Source organism: Lagopus leucura, unplaced genomic scaffold (assembly GCF_019238085.1).
Source record: "Lagopus leucura isolate 7727_CA_CO unplaced genomic scaffold, USGS_WTPT01 Super-Scaffold_100012, whole genome shotgun sequence".
NCBI classification, from domain to species: domain Eukaryota; kingdom Metazoa; phylum Chordata; class Aves; order Galliformes; family Phasianidae; genus Lagopus; species Lagopus leucura.
Genome location: NW_024962267.1, coordinates 9,080,660 through 9,101,426, shown reverse-complemented (window position 1 = coordinate 9,101,426; position 20,767 = coordinate 9,080,660). Strand labels below are relative to the sequence as shown.

The window sequence follows — 20,767 nt, the reverse complement described above, 5'->3', positions numbered from 1 at the left end:
TGATTTGTCACATTGCCCAATAGCTACTGAAATCCTCTGAAAGTTAAACTGCATTTCTAAAATTTCTGTTGGACAAACTAACAAATGTCTTTGAAAACCAACTGTAGTTCTACATCAGAATAAAAGCAAACAGGGACTAAAAATTACAATAAATGGGAAATAAGAAGAGCGCCTAAAAAGAATTTCCTAGAGAACAAATGTCCATTATCAGTTGGTTGGCATCCCAATACAAAACTTCTTACAGTTAATTAACAATGGACATATTCCCAAATCACATACGCAAATGGTGCTTCTGTGCTTTTTAGAATCTGTCAGTTTCTGTGGCATAAACATTAGAAAATAAAGGAAGGTGACAAATTGGTCACCGTTTTTTTCCAGTGGACTGTATCCGTACCCAGGCCTTTCAGCATAATGAAGGCACTGCATCATCAATTAATTTTAGTCAATGATAGTGCCAATGACATAATTCTCCTGCCATATTTATTTCCTCGGTGAAGTGTTTCCCCTTCTAGGAGTGACATAAATTACTCACAGAGAATGTGTCAAATGCTGGCTCACAACCATCACTTAGAAAATGCTGCTGGCTGTTCTGGGTTTTCACTGTAGTTCTTTGTAAAAAGACCACAGACTTTTATACTAAAATCTACTGAACTGATAAACTGAGCATGTTAGGAAGGACAAATTTGCATAGTCTTAAAATCCTTTCCTTCAATAGTTTCCTCTACTCTCTGCAAACGATGGTGAAAGTTTAACAGAGCCTCTCCCTGTGGGCCCCTTTTCAGTGCTGGAAGGCTGCAATGATGTCTCCCTGGAAACAAACAATCCAACTCCTTCAGCCTATCCTCATAGTAGAGGTGCTCCAGCCCTCTGAGCATCCTCGTGGCCTCCTCCGGACCTGCTCTAGGAGGACACTGTCTCTCTTGTGCTGAAGGCCCCACAGCTGGATTCAGGCAACTAATGAAGGTGACATAGAAGGGATGAATCATCTCCTTGATCTGTTGGCCACGTTTCTTTTGATGTATCCACTAGTACCCCCACGTCATTTTCTGCAGGGCTGCTCTCAATCTGTCACCCAGTCTGTACTGATACATGGAATTGCCCCAACCTCAGTGCACAACCTTGCAACTTGGTCTTGGTGAACTTGGTGAAAACTTGGAGTTTTGTGTGGGCTCACTTCTTAAGCCTGTCCAGATGTTTTTCCTTCCCTCCAGAGAGTCAACTGCATCACTCAGCTCGGTGACATCTGCAGACTTGCTGAGGTGTATTCAATTCCACTGCCCGTGTTAACACTGAAAATATTAGACCGCGCTCATCCCAGTGCAGAACCCTGACGGACAACACCACTCACCTCTGGTCTCCTCCTGGTATGTTAACACACAGAAAGGAAAATACAAACACCTAAGTTTGCTGTCTCTACTACGTGTTGTTTAAGAACCATTAGTCCGGTTGATGCTGGACATTAGACACATGCATCTTTAAATGGAAATTTTCTTATTTTCAGAAAATAATGTTGTTTTACAGTTTCACTGCCGGCATGATACAAATTTATTCACTTTCTTCAAGAAACCCTCATTATTGAAGGTTACACTGCTAATTGAGGCAATCACTGCTTCTTTTACATTTCTGTTGTCCTTCTAATCTCTCTGAGCTCTGTTCCAGTGAAACCTTACAGGGCTGAATCTGACCGGGCTCCCCCACTACACTTATTCCACACATCATTAACACTTCTTTCACACTCCTAGGGTTAAACCACAAATTCCTAATCTAATCTGTCATTCACTTGTTGAGAACATTGATAGGGAACAGATTTAAAACAAACTGCTCTTAAGGCTGACTTGAAAATATGACTTCATTATTATCTGTACTTCCTTTCTTATAGTAAGTATACACTAACTTAACTGTTATTTTCTCCCCCATAACACTTCAATTGTGCAAGTGCCTTAAAAGATCAACCTTCTTCAAACTGAGACTAAAGTTCTGTAAGAAACTACCACCACAACCATGTTACCATGTTCTCAGATCTAACACCAGCAGTACATCTGACATTCCCAGTCAGTTCCATAGCAAATGTTCTTGAATCCCAAAAGGTTTCTACAAAACCAGTCAAAAAAATTAACATTCCAACTCGCCTACACGTCCTTTTGCCACAATTCACCTTCCCCTCAAATGCATCACAGATTTTGTGATGAACTAAATAATGACCTTGCTGAAAATCTTTCTTACCATATAGAATAAAATAATCTCATTTTCAATTTAGTCTCAGTGTCCTTATTACTTAATAACTCAGTTTAATTTCCTACTTGCAGATCTGAATTTAGAAAGTTACATAAACTAAAAAAAACTGTCATGTTCGTTTCTAAAAATTTATTCTGCAAAGCAGTCTCAGAAAATATGTATCTATTCTAATCTCAGAAAAGATGTATCTGGCAGTACAATAAAGCTGTTCATGACATGAGCTAAAAAAATCTTCTAAGTATTTCGTGGCCCTTGATCCCCAAGACAACCGCAGCCATATACATATCACTGGTTTTCCTAAACTTACATCATTTTCATTTGTGACAAGTCCCTCTCTCCAAGAGATGATTGTTAAATTGCCATTATAATCCAGTAACACTGAAAAGCCTATTCAAATTCTGACCCATCTTCTCAACAGTGGATGTTCCTATGAACCTAGCTAACTTCTAAAAGCAGTTTTAAACTTGGTTACATAAACACAACCTGGTTAAAAAAGTAACGACTTTAAAATCGTAAAACACTTTTGGAGACCTCCAAAAAAGTATGCTTTCAGTTGCATGAGAATCAAATAATTGCTTTAACTGAAGAGCAATCCCCATTAGCTCTGCTTAGCTTTCATGTAGTTATGTTTCGTGATATTTATTCCAATATCCAAGTTTGCAGTCAGAATAAGGATAACTTGGTTTGGAGCCAATCACAGAAGTAGCTGATAACAGTATCAATTGCATTTCCCACATCCTTCTATAAGCATTAGTTTATCTTTATTTTGAGGTGTTCTAAAAGCATGAACTGTTATCTAATGTACCTCCTCGTAAACAAAGGAATGACCATATACTTATATAGTGGCTTTATGGCAGAATACTCCAGCACCTCATATCTTGCATATTCACTTAATAATTATTCTTAAATACATAAATGAAGTTGGCTGATATTTTCAATAAATACACACCAAGGTCAAATTGTGTTTTAGCAAATCAAATTTCCCTCACATTTAAAACCAATTAAAGGATATTTCTACTTCTTCAGGCTTTAGAGCTTCATTTGTTAGAATCTATGGGTTTTTTCTTCATGGGGAAAAGAAGATAGAATACCTTGGGATAGCAGTCATGGGTCATTATACCAACATCCTTAAATATAAATCTACAAAGCACTTTGCCTGAATTGATACACAACAATACTGCTATATACTCATATAGTTCAATTTCATGCTGCTTCAGGTTAAAACAAGCCACACTTCCATGTTTTTGAATACAATTCCCATGGCTACAGTTATACTCCTGCATAACCTAAACCATTCCTGTGCATAAAGATTTATGGAAAATAGAAGTGCTGGAAATAAATAAAATATTCTTGCCTTCCTTTTTCTCTTCTTTTTCGATACAACACAATAAAATCCATATTGCTCTTCTGTCTCCTTTGTAATACAGTTAAAAGAAAAAACCCTACTAAAAATGGATTCTGATGAACTGTTACACAGATATTTTCTAGAAACGCATGCTAATGTGTGAGAAAAATCTGTGTATAGAAGGAAAGGAAAAATGGTCATTCTGATTACTTGTATAGAAGACATTATTTCTTCATTTTCATCTGCAATTAAAAAAAGTATGACTTACATCAGAAGTGGGAAGGCACAACACCAAATTTATTTCCAGCATTTCTGAATTTGTTTCACTAGTTTTTAACATGGCATCATAAGCACAGGTCCAGACTTGGCAAGCAGTCTAAATCTAATCAGTACAAGTAAGCAATCCAAGTCAGACATTGGCTGGTCTGCACAAATTCTTGAAATCATGGCAAAAGGACACTTCTTTTTCCTGCTAATATATTCAAGCACTGTCATCCATAAGAAATCATCCAACCAAGTGGACACTTTTCAAGTGCCATGATTAATAAAAGGAAATGTGTGGTGGTGTTATTTTGTCACCAGTACAAAATAAAAGTAGACAAGGCAAAGAAAAAGTATACCATAGGACACAAGATATGAACTCTATCACTAACCCAGAAAGTACTGTCATTATCTTAACACAGCTGCAGGGAAGCACATTAGGACTTGCAGCTGAAATGGAACTAATCTGTATCCTAACATTCCGAATGAAGCAGTAAATTCAAAGCAGCCTTTGACCACCACCTCAAAGATGGATGCTAAAGTGATCAAGACGCATTGATAACATTTTTGCTGCCCTCATACACCTGGTATAAAGACATCTATACATACTATGTAGAATTTTCTGCACATACCTGCAAAACCAAAGAAAATACCACACGACCGCTATAGCTGCTTCATAGTATTATTTTTATTTTTTAAGATATTCTACAACAGTACCTCACACATACTATTGACTTTTTAAGTGTATTCAAGCGAAATCTGACTCATCTACAGTTAAAGAGACCATCAAACACACTACCTCCAGACACTGCCATTTTTCATTCATGCCAGCTCATACACCTCCTGGCACACACATGAGCCCTGCCTGAACAACCAAGTGGCAGTGGTTCATGTCTTCTGCTCCTGTCCAGTTGTCCAATCAACAACACAACAACAAGAAACATGCCATCCATCAACAAACCAAACCATTTCTTCCTACTGACAATTAACTTACAGCTCTCCCTGTACATGCCACACCCCTTCCATTACAAGATTTGATACGTGGAATGATGATGCTACGTGCTAATAGTACCATGCACTCTTACATTTCTTCTCTTTATTTCCTGATACCCTTCACTGAAGGTATTAATTTACAAATTATGATTTTGTAAACAAATGCGACTGGAAAACTGATTAGGGACTCAAAAGTTTCTGGGCTTTAAATATGAAGGACTGCTCCACAAATAATGCCTCCTATTCTATAATGTTGGCCCATAATGTCAGAGGAAACTGATAGTGGCAGGGAAATAGAAATTCAACCTTTCCACCAATATTCCATTACATTTTGTTGCAGACATCAACAGGTTGTTTGACAGACATCAGCAGAGGGGCAATCTGACAAAAAGGCATCTGACATGGAAGTACGTACAAAGCAAAGGTGTGACATGGAGTTTCCCCGTATGGAAAAGAAAAATGGCACCCATTGGCACTCATCAACATTTGCTGATCGTTTCTGGAGATCAAACAGAGGATGTGAGCACAGTGAGGCAGTGGGTGGAGCCTTTCAGCAGTGGTGACAGTGATGCAAAAGACAAGCCGTGTTCCAGACTGCCATACAGATTTTTATAAGCATGACACGTAGGCTCACATTCACTGCTGGCAAAAATGCACAGCTAATGATGATGACTGTTGAAAAATAGCATTTCGTAGCTCAGAGTTTGCTCTGTCAAGTAATGTTATTGTGCTCTTTGAATCTGTTGTAGTTTCCATGGAAATAAATAGGAGGCATTACTTTTGGAGTCACTAATATACATACAACTGAAAAGATGAACATCATTTTAAACGGGCTTGTATTGTGAATCTGTATAATTATAGACTGGTCTTTACTTAACAAATTTGCCTTTTAAGCATATGTCAGCCCTCATCAAAATGAGAAGATCCCTACTTTGTAATTTCAATACCTCCCTAATCTGACAAATTTAGTATACTGCCTTAAGGTTTGCAATCTGTAGCAATGCCAGGATTCTCAGCTTCTCATATTTAAACTTGCTACCTGCCTTTCATGATCCTTCTTAAGATGATGCCATCACGTAATCCATACCATTTTCATCTCATAACAATGCAATCCATGCATTATAAGCATATTCCAAAGTAAAATGCAATGATTTCCAAGTGAATAGCAGTAAAGATTTCACATTTATACTCTAAATTACGTTAATTCTGTTCTAAAGATACTAGGATGTTGTTTTTGTCTAAAGATACCCAGGTGATTTCTGAACCTTACACCTTTAAGGACAGACAGGTGTTGTCTTTCCAAATCTGGGGTGACACTCAGCTTAGACACTATTTGGTTTTAAAGGAAAGAAACTGCATTTAAGTCACATTTTGTGAAGTCTCAAAGCTTTTCTTCTGGATTTCTGTTATTTTTCTGTTCATCGTATTATTTATTTTGGAAAGGAACAGTAGAACTGTAGAACACGTGATGGCCAGAAAAAGAGGGCCTAGTGGTTATATTTTCAGATAGCAAAAACATCCTTTGTTACCAAATCTGCTATAAGGTTTCTCTGTGATACCAACAAGTCATTCACAGACAGAACCCACAACTCCGGGTGGAAAAGATAAAGACAGCAGCACTTTTCACCTTTTCTGCACTGGCAAGCATCACACTGAAATCAATAACGGGTACTCAGCAGGGATGAGAACTTACTATGGGTGACGACTGCAGTTAAATAATACATGTAATATAAAACTACACTAAGAACTTCCTTCTCCAAAAATTACACTTTGGAATGTACATTATATGAATATTCTCTTTGGAAGCACAGTTTTAGGTACCAAATTACTGAAATTTTAGTTGCATTAGGAGTGTTTATATTGCAGTTCTTTAACTCAGATTTTCATGTTCCTCTTCCCCTTACCTTTCCAGCCAAAAGCTTTCAATTAAAATCTTTTATAAGTAGAAAACTGAACACAGTGGTTCACCACTTACTAAAGAATGCCTGTAAGAGGTCCTAGCTTCATTTTTCTACAAGATAGAAATTCTCATGTTTCTAGCAACTAGCAGCCTTAACAAAATGATTAAAATCAGGCACATTTCCTTAATAAAGTAGGAATTTACTTAAAAAAACCATACAAACAACCTTTCAATGTGCAGCTGCATTATATTTCTTCCTCCAAATAACTGTGAATACACAAGTCTACCACATCACCATGCACGAAGAAGATAAAACATGAGTGTTCCCAACCAGATTGATCGTTATCCCTTTCGGTTTTACTTGCATTTTTAATAACTACCTTCCACAAGGAACAATTATTATTTTTAGACACTAAGGACATCTACACACTTTTTTTTTAAAACCACTACAATTAAGTAAATCAGGTACATTCTCAAAGTATCACGCGTGTGTATCAAAAGCAGATTGTTTACACTGCTTTGAATCTTACAATATAAATGAACACAAGAACTGGAGGAAAAGAAGGGCAAATTACCTGGTAGTTCGTAACATGCTCTCAAGCACATTCTCATTGCCTAATATTGTATTGCTGCTTACAAGCATTCTTTCATAATGACTTCTGTGGGAGCTGTTAAATGAGCCAAAAAAAGGCTCTGCAAAGTTGAACATGATGTTTTGTTTTTTTTTTTTACCTTCCAGAATCACAGAATTGTAGGGCTGGAAGGAACCTCTGGAGATATCTAGTTCACTGCCCTGCTAGAGCAGGATCCCTATAGTAGGCTGCACAGAAAAGCAACCAGGTGCTGACTACAAGAAGTACATAAAGCTCATTTCTTTCTTCAGTACATGCAGTAACATTAAACAACAATTAAAAAAGAGAACATGAAAAAGAAATCTATCTAATGCATCCTTCTTTGTCAAAAGGGTGGAATAGAATGCAAAAGTACACATTTCTGGTCAGGTCATGCACTTCAAAATTGAAGTGTTTTTTGTCTAAGAAACCACTCTAAATCATCCTTACCGTGTGTTAGTAACTGTTCATAGCACTCCATTATAGAAGCACACACACTTAATGGTACATTAAAATAATATTACAGTACTAAGAAATAAGAATCAATGATAAAAAAACTAAGACCAAATTTGAACATTTCAAGAAAAAAAAAACACCTATCACAAACAGTTATCTCTATACAACATAAGAATATATTAATTGTCTATGAAAGTCTGATCCAACAAAACACAAATCTATTGTTAAACACACCCTAATGATAGCTCCCTAAGTTACTCCCCTCAACACTTTAATCTGAAAAGGGAAGATAAAGGACTAGTGCCACAAAGAACTAGAAGGCAAAAGGCATGCTTATTTGGTTTCTGATTCTTCACGGCTTAAGAACCTTGCAAATTTTTCCTTGAACTATCATCAAAACATGACACAGTTTTCAACTGCAATAACCCCTCAATTTTTCACTCACAAATGCTTTATCAATATTGAAAGAATCATTTACTTTGTTTCACCCAGCCTGCAAGATTTTCTGCGCAGCTTTGATGGGTAGAGAACCATAACCTTACCACTCTTCAAGCATTTATAAAGATTTACTGCAGTGCTTTGATTGCCTGTGTTTGTCATTGTCAATGAAAAACATACAACTTGTTTTAAGAAAGTTAGCCTTTGTCCATAGTAGTTTGGCAATCATTTATATTTCATACAAAAAAAAAACTTATATTATTGCTGTTTTGCTATATTTTTAGACACATAAAACTTGTACCGTTATTCTTTCTGCTCATTTTTTACAAAAGCTCCCTTTTCCTCAGCTAAGATTTCAATACAGTGGATAGAATGGCCTTTCAAGAAAAGAGAAACACACTCTTCTTCTTGTATCTAAAATAGGGTATTCGTAATTAAGATGCTGCACGAGACAGAACACGGTCCCCATCACCACAGCTCCTCTGCAGAACTTGCTCCCTGATATTTGTGTTTAAGAAACAAAAGCAAGAAACAGAGATGGTGCAGATGTGCCGAGGCTAAAAAGCTGACCTATGTGTCACCCCACCCCTTCTTACCCAGATCCATGCTTTTTGAGGCTTTCAGATTAATTGATTCAGACTGCTTGGCTGGTGTCAAAGATGTGAAGTTGATGTGCTGATCTGCTAAATACACTGCTGAATTTATGGTAGGGCTGCAGAAAAAAAGATGATGTAAAATATTTAGGCACCAGCTCAGAACACAAGTGATCTAATTAAAACATGCACACTATACATGTGTTTCTTCTTCCCAGTTGCTTGCAGCCATGCATTTTAAAATCAGTTATTGATTCTCAAGGTTTCTTCGTTAGACTGAGCACCTCTACTCACTTGTTTTTCATTGCAAATGCAAATGTTTAGTGATAACTGCTGCTTTTACACAATTCGTATTTTATTAAGCAGAAGAAAGCAGGAACATACAAGTACTTGCTAGGGTGTTTTTCGTGTGTGTGCGTGTTCTGTTAGTTCCATTTTACCACTGCATTTCCAAATAACATGCTACAGAAAGCTGGGGAAAATATCACCATTGTACCCCTTCCAATTCTTCACCTGTTCATCTTAAACTGTTCTAAAAGCATACAGCCACCGAATGCTTTGGCAGAGGGTGAAAACTGGTGGTCTTATGTAAGGCGTCATAACTCTCTGGAGAATTTTAAGATAATGTGTAGTGTTTGTTTTTAAATACTTGAATTTGCATCAAGGTAGACAAATACCTGAACATCTCAAAATTCCATGAGTGAAACTCAAAGTAACTTTCCCCTGTGAGGAGTCAAAGCACTTCACAGAAAGACACCTGAAAAATTCCCCACCTTTTTAAGTAAGATTTTTTCTTTTAATATATGATCAAAAACTTCCAAAATCAAAAACATTCATTTCTGAACTCTTCAATCAAAACAGTTTAATAGTGTCAAAATTTTTCCTGCATTGTTGTTGTTGTTGTTGTTGGACTTTTGGTTTGTTCATTTCACCATAATTCATTTTAAGTGAAATCTGCTTGACTTTCCACAGAAATTCAATTTCAACACAGCCTATGATCCAAGTGGAAAACCAATACAATACTGGGGAAAAAAAGTCAAGGAGGCAGAAAGGGCCTTTAAATACATCATCCTCCTAAAACATCATCATCATTTAAGGGAATGTTTTTGCTCCCAGCTTGTTGAAAAATTAGCAATAGATTCTACAAAACAAATGCAGCTGGGAATTCAATGGAGAATTCCATTAGTCCAGGTCTTTTTTGTTGTTGTTTTTTTGTTTACTATTTCATCCCTACATGTCTACGAGAGAAGAAATTATAAAATCACTATAATGAAATTACTGACTGTTAGGATAAGGAAGAATTTGAGGTAGCCTGATACTACCTGCAACCGGTCATTTAAAGATTGGTTTATAACCACATCAATACACACAAGGACAGAAGTACAGCTAAGGTTTTGTTGAAAGGATGCTCACCACTTTTCATTAAAACAAAATAGTCACATGGCTACCTTAAATGTGTACACAAAATGAGTAAATCGTGTTCAATGCTCCTGAAAGTACAATAGGCTGAAATATGTGTAACCTGTGCTACCAAGAGAATTCCGTGCTCTTAAGTCATGGTATAAGTCACAGCATGAACCTCATCACTTTTTCTTTCTTTCTGCACTACTTGCAAAGGAAAAGAAAGTCTGTAGCTGACATCAAGCACATCAGCTTCAAAAAAATACATTCTTAAAATATCTGAATAATTTACCCAACTCATTTCTAGTTGGCAAAATGTTCATTGTTAACATTTTTTTCTATACATTTCAGTGTTCACACCTAGCAAAACCATTTCCTAAGCTTGAAGATTTCTTAGGCTGACACGCTGTGTAAGAAGATTAGTGTTCCTACAAAGTGAATCTGGCTAGGGCTTTTAAAGCTTTAAGTGACTTTAGGCACTGCACCTATGCTTCACTCTTTTTTTTTTTTTAATTGAGTTTATGTTTTGGGGATTCTCTTTGTTTTACTGACCACATGCTCAGTAGGTGACCCACAGATCTTAAAGAGGAGGCACAGAGCAGCTTATGAGGAAAGCACTAAATGCCAGAGAAATGTTATCAGCTCATACTGAAGGATTGGGTGACTGTAAAAACAATACTACAGATCTTTGCAAAAAAATAAGTGATTTTAAAATTGATTAGAACCACATTATCACAATCATCAATTAGCAACCAGGGCTGTAAATATGAAAAATAGATGAACTCCAACCTATGGTTATGATCCTCATTCAGCAGATCCTCACTAGGGTGTGGTGGCAGAGGTGGAGGAGTTTCATTTTCACAATTGCCACAGTCAGACACTGGCAACTCTGAAATTAAGAAAAAAAGGGGTGTCTGTGTTAAAAAAAAAAAAAAAAAGCTGCATAAAGAAGTTCATTATACCAGTTCACTGATCAATAACTGGACTGGAAGGCCTTAAGCAATTCTGAAACAACTCACAAATTATTCAAATCCCTAAACCAACTAAACTAGAATTAAAATCATACCAAGCAGAAAATACGCCCCTTGGGAATTCCTGAAGAGCTGATTTTCAGATTTGCATATGCGTAATTAAAGACAAATACAGGGAAACTTTGTGCTTATAGTGAAGTTGAGTGCAAGAAATTTTCACATCTACGGTACAGCTGCATCCTCACTGATTCAAAGTTCATGCTTTAATTTCCTTTGACAGGGAGCATTTACCATCCTTCACGTACAGCAGAGAGCTCTTCTCAACAAAGAATTCAGAAGAAAAAAAATTCTGTTATCCTATGGCAACAAAAGAAAAAGGTCTTTCTGAATTACAATCTTCATTTTCCTGCTATTAAGGCAATTTCTTCTTTACCTCTACAGAAGACATTCTGTTCACACCAGAAAATTACTTCCAACCAAGAAAAACATGAACTACTCAATTAAACCCTCAGCAGTTTGCTAAGCAACAACACTTACATACATGCAGTATTTAATATGAGTGCTGTGCCTGCTGCAGACCAGTTCATTATTGTCCTGTAAATTCAAGCCTTTCAATATAAAGGTCTGATCTTATAAGAAGTCTCTACATTTTTTCAATGTAGAATACATCTTCAACCCTTTAAAACTTCACTAGAAAGAAGGATATTTAATAATCCTTGGGTTTCAATGGAAGATAATGATTTAACAATTACCTATCACATTTTCATGTGATACTGGATATGTTGGTTCTTTGTACAATCCTGTCTGAAAGTACTAGTCTTAGTACTACTTAGTACTTAGTACACAATCTAACTTATGAGAAAAATGCTTCAAACGGAGGTGATTAAGCCAGACTGCAAGATAAACCATGAGGCTCCTATTGGCTGCCTAGCATGCCAAAGATTAGAAAAAGAAGGAATAGTCCCAGTTCTTTCTCAGAAGTGGCATCTTCCTCAGAGTAAATGCAAGGTGGGTAGATGTGGAGAAAAGTTCCAACGAGGTGTTAAAAAAAAAAAAAAAAAACAACAGTGGATTGTCAGTCTGAAACAGAAATCAGATAAGCTTTCCAACATTCACGTGCTCTGATTTACTGCATTTAGATCATCCTCTTTCAGGTCTTTAAGGACAGAAAACATCAGGAATATATGGTGAGTTTGAGAATATTCTGAAAAAGAAGGACTTGTACTGTTCAATGTAATTAAATGATCTGAAAGATGAAGGGAATCAGAAGATTTTACTCATGTGAAATTATTCAGAATTGCCAAAAATAAACTGACTATGAACTGACTGCAGAAAGCAGTGCCGTATAGCAAGTAGGAAATAAAATATAGGTGAAATTCCATGCTTGCGGCTGCAAAGTGATGCACACAGGAGTAAGGGAAAACTCCTGACATGTACACAAAGACTATTTCATCAGCGACTGGCACTCGGGAACAATAACATAGAAGTGGGCTGGATTTTTCTTTGAATATATGCTTACGGAATTCAGAAAGTAAAGAGACATTCAGAGTCTTAAGAAAAGTCCAAACACTCCATCTCAATCTCCAAGGTAATGCTGTGTTTCATTTTTAAATAGCATGTAAGACTTTCATTCTCTCCATTTGAAAGAGGATATGGTAACATACTGAACATACGGAAACATACTGAAAAGGTGGTAAGGATAGTTGGATATTTAGTGGGATTACTTTATCTAGAATAGCAAGCAATAAACGGGGAGATAAAAACGAGTCTATGAAATCATAAAAACTCTGCACAAGGTGAAAAGGAAGCCCTCACTGTCACACATACAGTAACAAGGCACTCAGTGTAATTATCAAGTAGCACAACTAGGAAAAACAGAAAACTGCAGCTTTTCCTGTGCAGTAAACTCATGGATCTCATTGTCATGATGATGTTTTGGAAACCAAGTTTAAATAAAAAAAAAAAGAGAGAGAGGAAAGGGCAAAGAGAAAGGAGGTATCAAAAGTATGATGGTCCAGACATTCTGATTGAGGAATTCCCTAAATCATAAACTACTCAAAGCAGAAAGCATACACGTGATGCTGTCCTACCCTACCTATCCCTTTGTTTCACCCTCTTTGTATGAGCAGCCTCCAGTGACTATAGTTGGGGATGGTACTGACTGCATTCTGTTATTAATTTTGATTCACAGAAATTGGCTTGCCACATCACAAATGCTGTTTAAGTGACTGGTTCACTGGCATTTTTCTTGCAGTAGACAAAAAGAAACAGAAAAACAATCAACTTGTTGGAGAATCAGGAATGACCACAGGGAACGCACTAAATTTTCAGATATTAAGCAGTTCAGGAAAGTAAATTCTCAGAAAGTAATAAAAGAATATATTTTGCAAAACTACTTCTTAAGAATCAGCTTATGAAAGCTGGAGGCTCAGGATTTATTCAACACAATCAGCTGTGTGTTTTCACCAATGAACAGGAGCCTGCACGCTGTGCTCACAGACATCTGCACCAGAGGAGGTGACGCACTGTTCCGCAGCTCCTATGATGGTATTGCTACTAGCAAAATGCTGCCCACACAGTCCAGCTTTCAGTGTGCTCATATCCTCTGTTTGGCTTCCACAAACAATTAACAAATATTAATGGATGTCAGTGGGTGCCATTCTTTCCACATGGAGGAGTTCAGTGACACACCTTTGCTTCATACACACTTCCATGTCAGACACCATTCTGTCAGACTGTCCGTCTGCTGACAACTGTCACATGGAAACTGTGTGTAATGGGATACTGGTGGGAAGGTTCAGCAGTAGCTACCATATCACCTCTGATGTCATGGGCCAACGTAATAACATAGGAAGCAATATTTTCAGTGTATCCCTCAGATTTGAGTTACTTTGTAAGATACACACAATGTTTATGTGCAAAAGCTAAATGTTACTTATAAAACATGACTTTTCGATTTTTCTGTCGTGGCATTATGAAAACACAGATGCTTGCACAAGCTCAGACTCAGCCATCAGTGGCAGCAGAGGTATTTTATGGTTATTCTACTACTTACACAGAGAGATGATGGCACTTCCTTATAACCGTGTATAATAAAGAGTGATAAGAAATATGTAAGAATCTCTAATGAAACACATTCCAGTAATCTTTCAGCACCAGAAATGTAAAGCTGCTGGCACTGAAGTATTGTTTCTCAAAGAGGTTTTTCTAAAAAAACCCACTGAATCTGTGCAACAGCTTGGCAGCAAAAGAAGTGAGGACCTGAAGGCAGCAAGTATTATTCATGCAAAAAAACAGAACAAACACTGGCAATTCAATATTGGATCAGTATTCCCTCCCCCTTTATTTAAATATCCACAGGCAAGAAAAAAATGTAATGTTTTGGCTATAACTACTTTTCCCTAGACACTAGTTTTTCTTGCTCATGTATAATAAAAGGCTTTTAAAACAGACAACAGTATTAGCAAGCCAAGCTTCAGTGTATTTTTGCTGAGCTTTTAGAAGAGTTTTATTGGTAGGAGCAGTGAATGATATTAGAAATAACTTATTGGAAAACATTAATTGAGAAAGTGACATTTTATTAAACCTAATACAGCTCATGTCATTAAATCGTTGCATTAGATCCAGAATGACTTTAAAAATCGCTTCTATCTTTCATTACTATTATTTGCATGTGATATTGTACCAGCTGGACGTTCACATCCAAGATCTGGATGGCACAACATAACAACGTACAACTGGGAGCTGCTCATACATAAGCTTATGCTTATACATAAGAAGCATACCCTGCCTGTGACTCATTCCTTTAACAGACTGCCTAAAGTTCATAACGGAGTTAAATGAGGTTGGGCATATTGGCAGTACTTTGCCTTTACGCTTGTCTTCAGGGACCTATATAGGAAACAATGTATATAACGTTTTTGAACCAGTGACTGGAAACAAGTAACAGGCTGGCATGGAAAGCAGAAAGATTAGCTCTCCAGTAATTAATACTATGGTTTCACAGTTAGAAAAAATATCTCTACAATACACAGGATTACTGTAGAACCAAAGTCTCTTCCACCTGAAAAATTTCAGATTAGAATCCTATTTCAGACATGCTTTCAGCTGAACGAGCCTGTGTGGTTCTTCATCAAGACCACATAAAATTTACCCATCGCATGCCAAATCTTTTACAGAAATCTCAATAAAATTATATTTCCAGTTCCAGGTTCCCAGCAGTGCTAGAAGAGCTTTTGTCATTCACTGTCCCTTGAGAAGCCCCAACCATGCTAAGCCTTTCCTGATGATAGCCCTCAGAAGCACAGCAGAGCATCCTCTCTCTCTCCCACACCCTTTCTTCTGAGGCCATCAATTTTTTTTCCTCCTTTTTTCTCTCTAAAATGCTTAAAAAAAAAAAAAAAAAAAAAAAAGATTCTCTACCTTTTGAATTCACTTACATTCTTCTCAGGAAAATATAATAATAAATCAAATCTACTGACAATCTTCTTTTTTACTCCTCTAAGAAAAATTATTAACTGAACAACTGAAAACAAATCTGATCTTGAGTGCTCGATGCTCCATCCACAGCTCTTCCTTTTTTGCTTCCACAAAAATATCTCCCATTGTTCTTAAACACCTTCAGAACAGTAGTTCTTTAAGTCTTTAGGCAAATCAATAATCATAAGCCCTTAAAATAAATATTGTTTGCTATAGTATCTTCATACCATTACATTATACTTCAACTAAAACAACAGTGTCTACTGAAAGCGCTGTTTTATGAATGTGATACAAACTAGTATCCTGATTTTCTGATTACAGTTGAATAACCTTGTTTTAAAGATCTTCCACAAATTTTGTTTCAAACTTCACTTAAGTGACAGTTTATGTGTTGCCACTAACCTGCAATGGTGGCATCAAAGGAGTTGCTCATTCATTTGTAAAGAAAGACTTTAAAGGTTATTACTATTTTGTAATCCTTTGGCAACAGCTAACTCTACAGGACAGGCTAGCTCTAAGGATGACCTTTTTTTCTGACTACAGAATCAGTACGAACGCCAACAACAGAAACACAACGTAGAGCTAAACCAAAAGATCTGAGATTTTACAATGCTCAAGTCTAAATCTGCCATCCTTTGCCTGGAGTCACAATTTCAAAACACTGACACAAAATGATTTACCCCTGGATTACCTGGGAATTTCTCATGAGCTGTACAGTTCAGATTAAAAGGTCCCCCCCAGCAGTCATTGTAGTCTTTCTTACTACTGCAAAAAGATTACTTTTTTGCAGACCACACAGGTTCCACTGTAGTTTACTGAGAAAAATCAGGCATAACTCAACTACAAAGAAATCTATTTTCCCCTACCATAGATTTAACCATGAAGCATGTGCTTGGTTTGAAGGACAAGAGTATTTTTAAAAGCATCAATATCACCTCAAATATTTAAATTTTTCACCTATCTAGTATCTTGTTGAGTCAGGTACAAATCAGACAGATATACAGAAAGCAATCAGAAATGAAAGATAACAGGAAAAGTATGCAGTCTTCAAAGCTCCTACTGGTACGTTTGCTTATACTCATACATGCATATCTTCTCTGTACATTTTTTTAAACAACTTAATTGTACGTACGTTGGGGGTTTAAAGGTTCTAACCTTTGAACAATTTTTTCCTTTTAGCTAAAAACAAGCAAGCATAGTTTATGAATATTACACTTCCGTATAAATTCATTTAATTGATAATAACATGGGACATAAATCTAACCAATAAAAAAATCTTTGAACTCATTAAAGTTATATAGAAAATAAACATTTTGACAACATATATTTTGCACTCATCATTTGTTTTTTAACCAACCTTACGTGTTGGGGCAGTGAGCTAGAAACTGTTACTTAAACTGGAAATTGTGCCAGGAATCTAATTCACAACTTCTGAGTCAGCTCTCCCAGCCTCTCTGTATCTTCATGCCTCAAAGTAACATAGTATGCACTTACTCTAATTAAATGCTTTTCTAGTGGCTCTGGATTTCAAGAGAAAGAAAAAAGATAAAAAGCACTTTGTTTCAGCGCACAGAAAGATATCTAAGACTACCTTGAATTCTTTCCTGAGGGCCGCAGTTTACAAATTGCTGAAGAACAGCACCATTGCGTCGGGAAATAGCTGCAAAGTTATGACTGCCATCACACGCTGATTTCTGATAGACACCCTGGTCCAAGCGATCCTAAGGAAAAAAACAGAACCACACATTGTATAAAAAAATAAATATTCTGCAGTACAGAAGCCCTGTCATCACTACGGGCAGTGCAGAAACAGTGTAATGCAATGTGCACTGCTTACACTGTAAAAGACATCTTTAAAACGACTGTTGTTGCTGATCATGAAATAAGACAGTATCTCGGCACTAACAATCATTGTGCGATGCACAAAAAATGAGGAGCGTTTTCTTTATGACCCACAACTGGCTTCATTCAAATTCTCCATCTGGGAGGGCAGCTTGTGACATTGTCAACACAAGAACACAGGCAATGCCAATGGTATTTTTCTGCCAGCCAGCTGGTATCCTTCTCTCAGAGACTGAGTACATATGTTCTGATGATCACACACTAGAGCAGTTTTGCAAGTACGGAGTTACACCAAACTCCCAAGCGCAGGTCTTCTGGCTAGCAGCTAAACAAACTCCTGTCACACCTCTAGTCAGCTTTTCTTTTGCGGCACTCCCCACCCCCATATCGCCTAATTTATTCTCCTGAGCAGTTGTTCAAAAGAAGAAAAAAAAAATCACAGTTTGTAAAACTGGGACGGATTCAGAAAGACGTTTCTGTACTCGTTATTCAGGGAAAACAGAAAACCCACACAGAAGAATATTATGGATAGTTTTCAGAATGACCTTTATAGTTTTCCCGTACCTGTTGTTTCGTAGGGGCACCCAATTGGCATCTATTTTTGAACTGCATGTACATTATTCCAGTAAATCTTACACTAAGTATATAATTCCTTTAACTACATAGTTGTACCCATAGAAGAGATGCATGTGTCTAACTCCTATCATTTATTGGTACAACCATACAAGATGCACACTAGTGCCAAACCAGTGCGTGAGAAAGGAGTGTGTGTTAAATCACTTGTAATTTGCCTTTCAAGCTCTTGGATAACTTTTTTTTTTTTTTTTTTTTTTTAAGTGGCAAAATATGAACCTCAGCACAGAACACGAGCCAACATAGAGATGGCTTGTGGTGAAAACATGGCTACAAATGTAGTCTCAGTGCAGAGGCAGCACACACAACATTCTCCCCTTGTCAGTGCACATGAGTCCTTGGAAAAGGTTATTTTGAGCCTTTGTACAGAAGCACAGCCAAACACAGCACACTAACAATTACAGTTCTTTTCCTTACTGGAAATTCTTTATTTTATGTAAGATTCCTCATTTAGCAAAGCCCACAATTACTACTTTCTCATGAGTACTACTAGCTAAACTAAGCCTTGCATCAGTCAAGAGTGTACCCAGTAGGATAAGGATAAATTAACAACAACAAATCTGCTTTTCTAGCTCTTTGATAAATGACACAATCAATATCCCAACAACTGATCAGTAGCCAGCCTAGTTAGAGTATTCAGCTTATAAAACATAGCTGTCATGGAAGACCTCCATTAGTGTCCTGACCAATAAAAACAGTAATGCATTTCTAAATGTATTCTGCTTCTACCAAGCTGAGATGCACTACTTTGGAAGCTGTTTTGGTGAAAGAAAAGAATGGGCAACAACCAATTTCTGCTATGGTCTCCAGACTCAAATGGAATTACGATTGAACCTAAAGACTAACCCATAAAAATTAATTTCTGTCTAAAATGAATTTGATTCAATCAAGACCTCATCACGCATCCTTCAAAGGGCATGAGTCAAGATGATTTACTTTTTTCATACATCTGGATAATATACAGAACTATACACTTATCTATAAAAAGCAGCCTCATTTTTATTAGGTCAATATGATGTTTGTTTGGAGAGCATTACAGTTTTTGAGCTTGTTTGATTTTTTTTTTCCCCAAAAATTTGACTATTGCTAAATGAAGAAAACTTGCAAGAGTGTGCTGTATTAGAAGATGAGCTATCTTATGTTACAGAAATGCACAATAAATAAAACAAGCATTTGTACATGCAGCTATATACAAAATGCTGGAAAGTAAAAATGTGCTTTCCTGTAAAATATTCCAGCATTACAGATGAATGTTTTTCACATTTTCCTAACAAGACTGACAGAGACTCCTATGCAAAGTATTCTCCCAACAAAGAGCATGATGTTCAGCAAGTAATATTCTTCTAAACAGAATTCTTAATCAATGATGGTAGTAAATCAAATACATCTCCTACAAGGAAAGCTTTATGAGTTACTCATGGCTACAAGGCTCTGGGCCTTCCCCTATTATATTCTATGCAAATACACTTAAAAATGGGATTGTTCTCAATATATAAAAATGTTTCAGATATATTTATCTAATAAACAATTTAAAATCATCTCTTGGAATTCTGTAGTGGAATTTTCACACTTTATATCACAATTCAATTAGTGTATACTTTTATTTTAAGGAACAGATGTCAAAACTCTTAAGATGTTTATTCAAGGGTTAGAACTATAACTAGGATGAGCAGTTAGGGCAGCCATTATGCACATCTATTCATGTATAAAAAAGATGGAGAAAGAGCACGTTTATGTGCACACACGCGAAAAAGAAAAAGAGAAATGCAATTAAAAACACAAGAATACGGAGTGAATGAAAGTAACAAAAACAAAAAAGCAAGAGTGAAGTAAAATTCAAGTCACATTAAGGACATTGATCGTGATAACAAAAACAGAAGAATTCAAATAAACTATCTCAACTGTTGCCTCTGAGGAAGTAACAGATAGTTAAAACTACATCAGCATATTAATTCCCACTCATCTGTCTTAGGAGGACATTTACTTCCGTTTTAAAACTTATCAGAACAGCAAACTGTTCTGTTTAAACTAAGAGGAAACTTTAGCATAGCCTCAAAAGGAAGAGCAAGCTCAGGAGATGTCAACCAGAAACAATGCACGTTTCTAGAAAGTCAGGAATTCAGTCTGCCAGGATAAGCTCTCAGCAGCCATGAGTCTGGCTATCATCTCCTCTACACAAAAACGCTAAAACTAGAAGGCCATTCTTCTAACAAATACATTTATCGCTTTACCTCTGTTTGTGCCTCCAGTCTCCGTAGAATTACTAGCTGGATCCTGCCACGAATGTTCCCCTCCATGGACATGGAACGCCTCAGTGTCTCCATAGCCTCATGATTTGATTTGCCTAGAAGTGACTCCCCGTTTACCGCAACAAGTTGATCATTTACTCGCAAACGGCCATCCTGCAATAAACAAACAAATAACAAGTATTAGGCTGTCATGGTTCTATGTTGTTGACATAGGCAGAAGTGTTACTGTAAGAAGAGATTGCACAGTACCTCATCTTTAAAAAGAAAAATCTTCATGTTCTCTAACTGACCAATTTCTCGTTCCCCTTACTACATTTTGAGAGTAGTTCATAAGGTGCACGTACTTATGTGTTAATTACA

At 36.8% G+C, this 20,767-nt stretch overlaps 1 protein-coding gene across 1 annotated transcript in view; it reads right to left on the bottom strand.

Annotated features, from left to right (window-relative positions):
* Window positions 1-20,767, bottom strand: part of PARD3B (par-3 family cell polarity regulator beta) — a 371,446-nt gene that overhangs the window by 170,319 nt on the left and 180,360 nt on the right. Inside the window, exons 12-15 of the mRNA XM_042874585.1 lie at window positions 20,390-20,560; window positions 17,275-17,404; window positions 11,023-11,122; window positions 8,836-8,951 (exon numbers count right to left, since the gene is read on the bottom strand). Coding sequence (XP_042730519.1) covers window positions 8,836-8,951; window positions 11,023-11,122; window positions 17,275-17,404; window positions 20,390-20,560 — 517 coding nt within the window. The remainder of the gene's footprint in view (window positions 1-8,835; window positions 8,952-11,022; window positions 11,123-17,274; window positions 17,405-20,389; window positions 20,561-20,767) is intronic.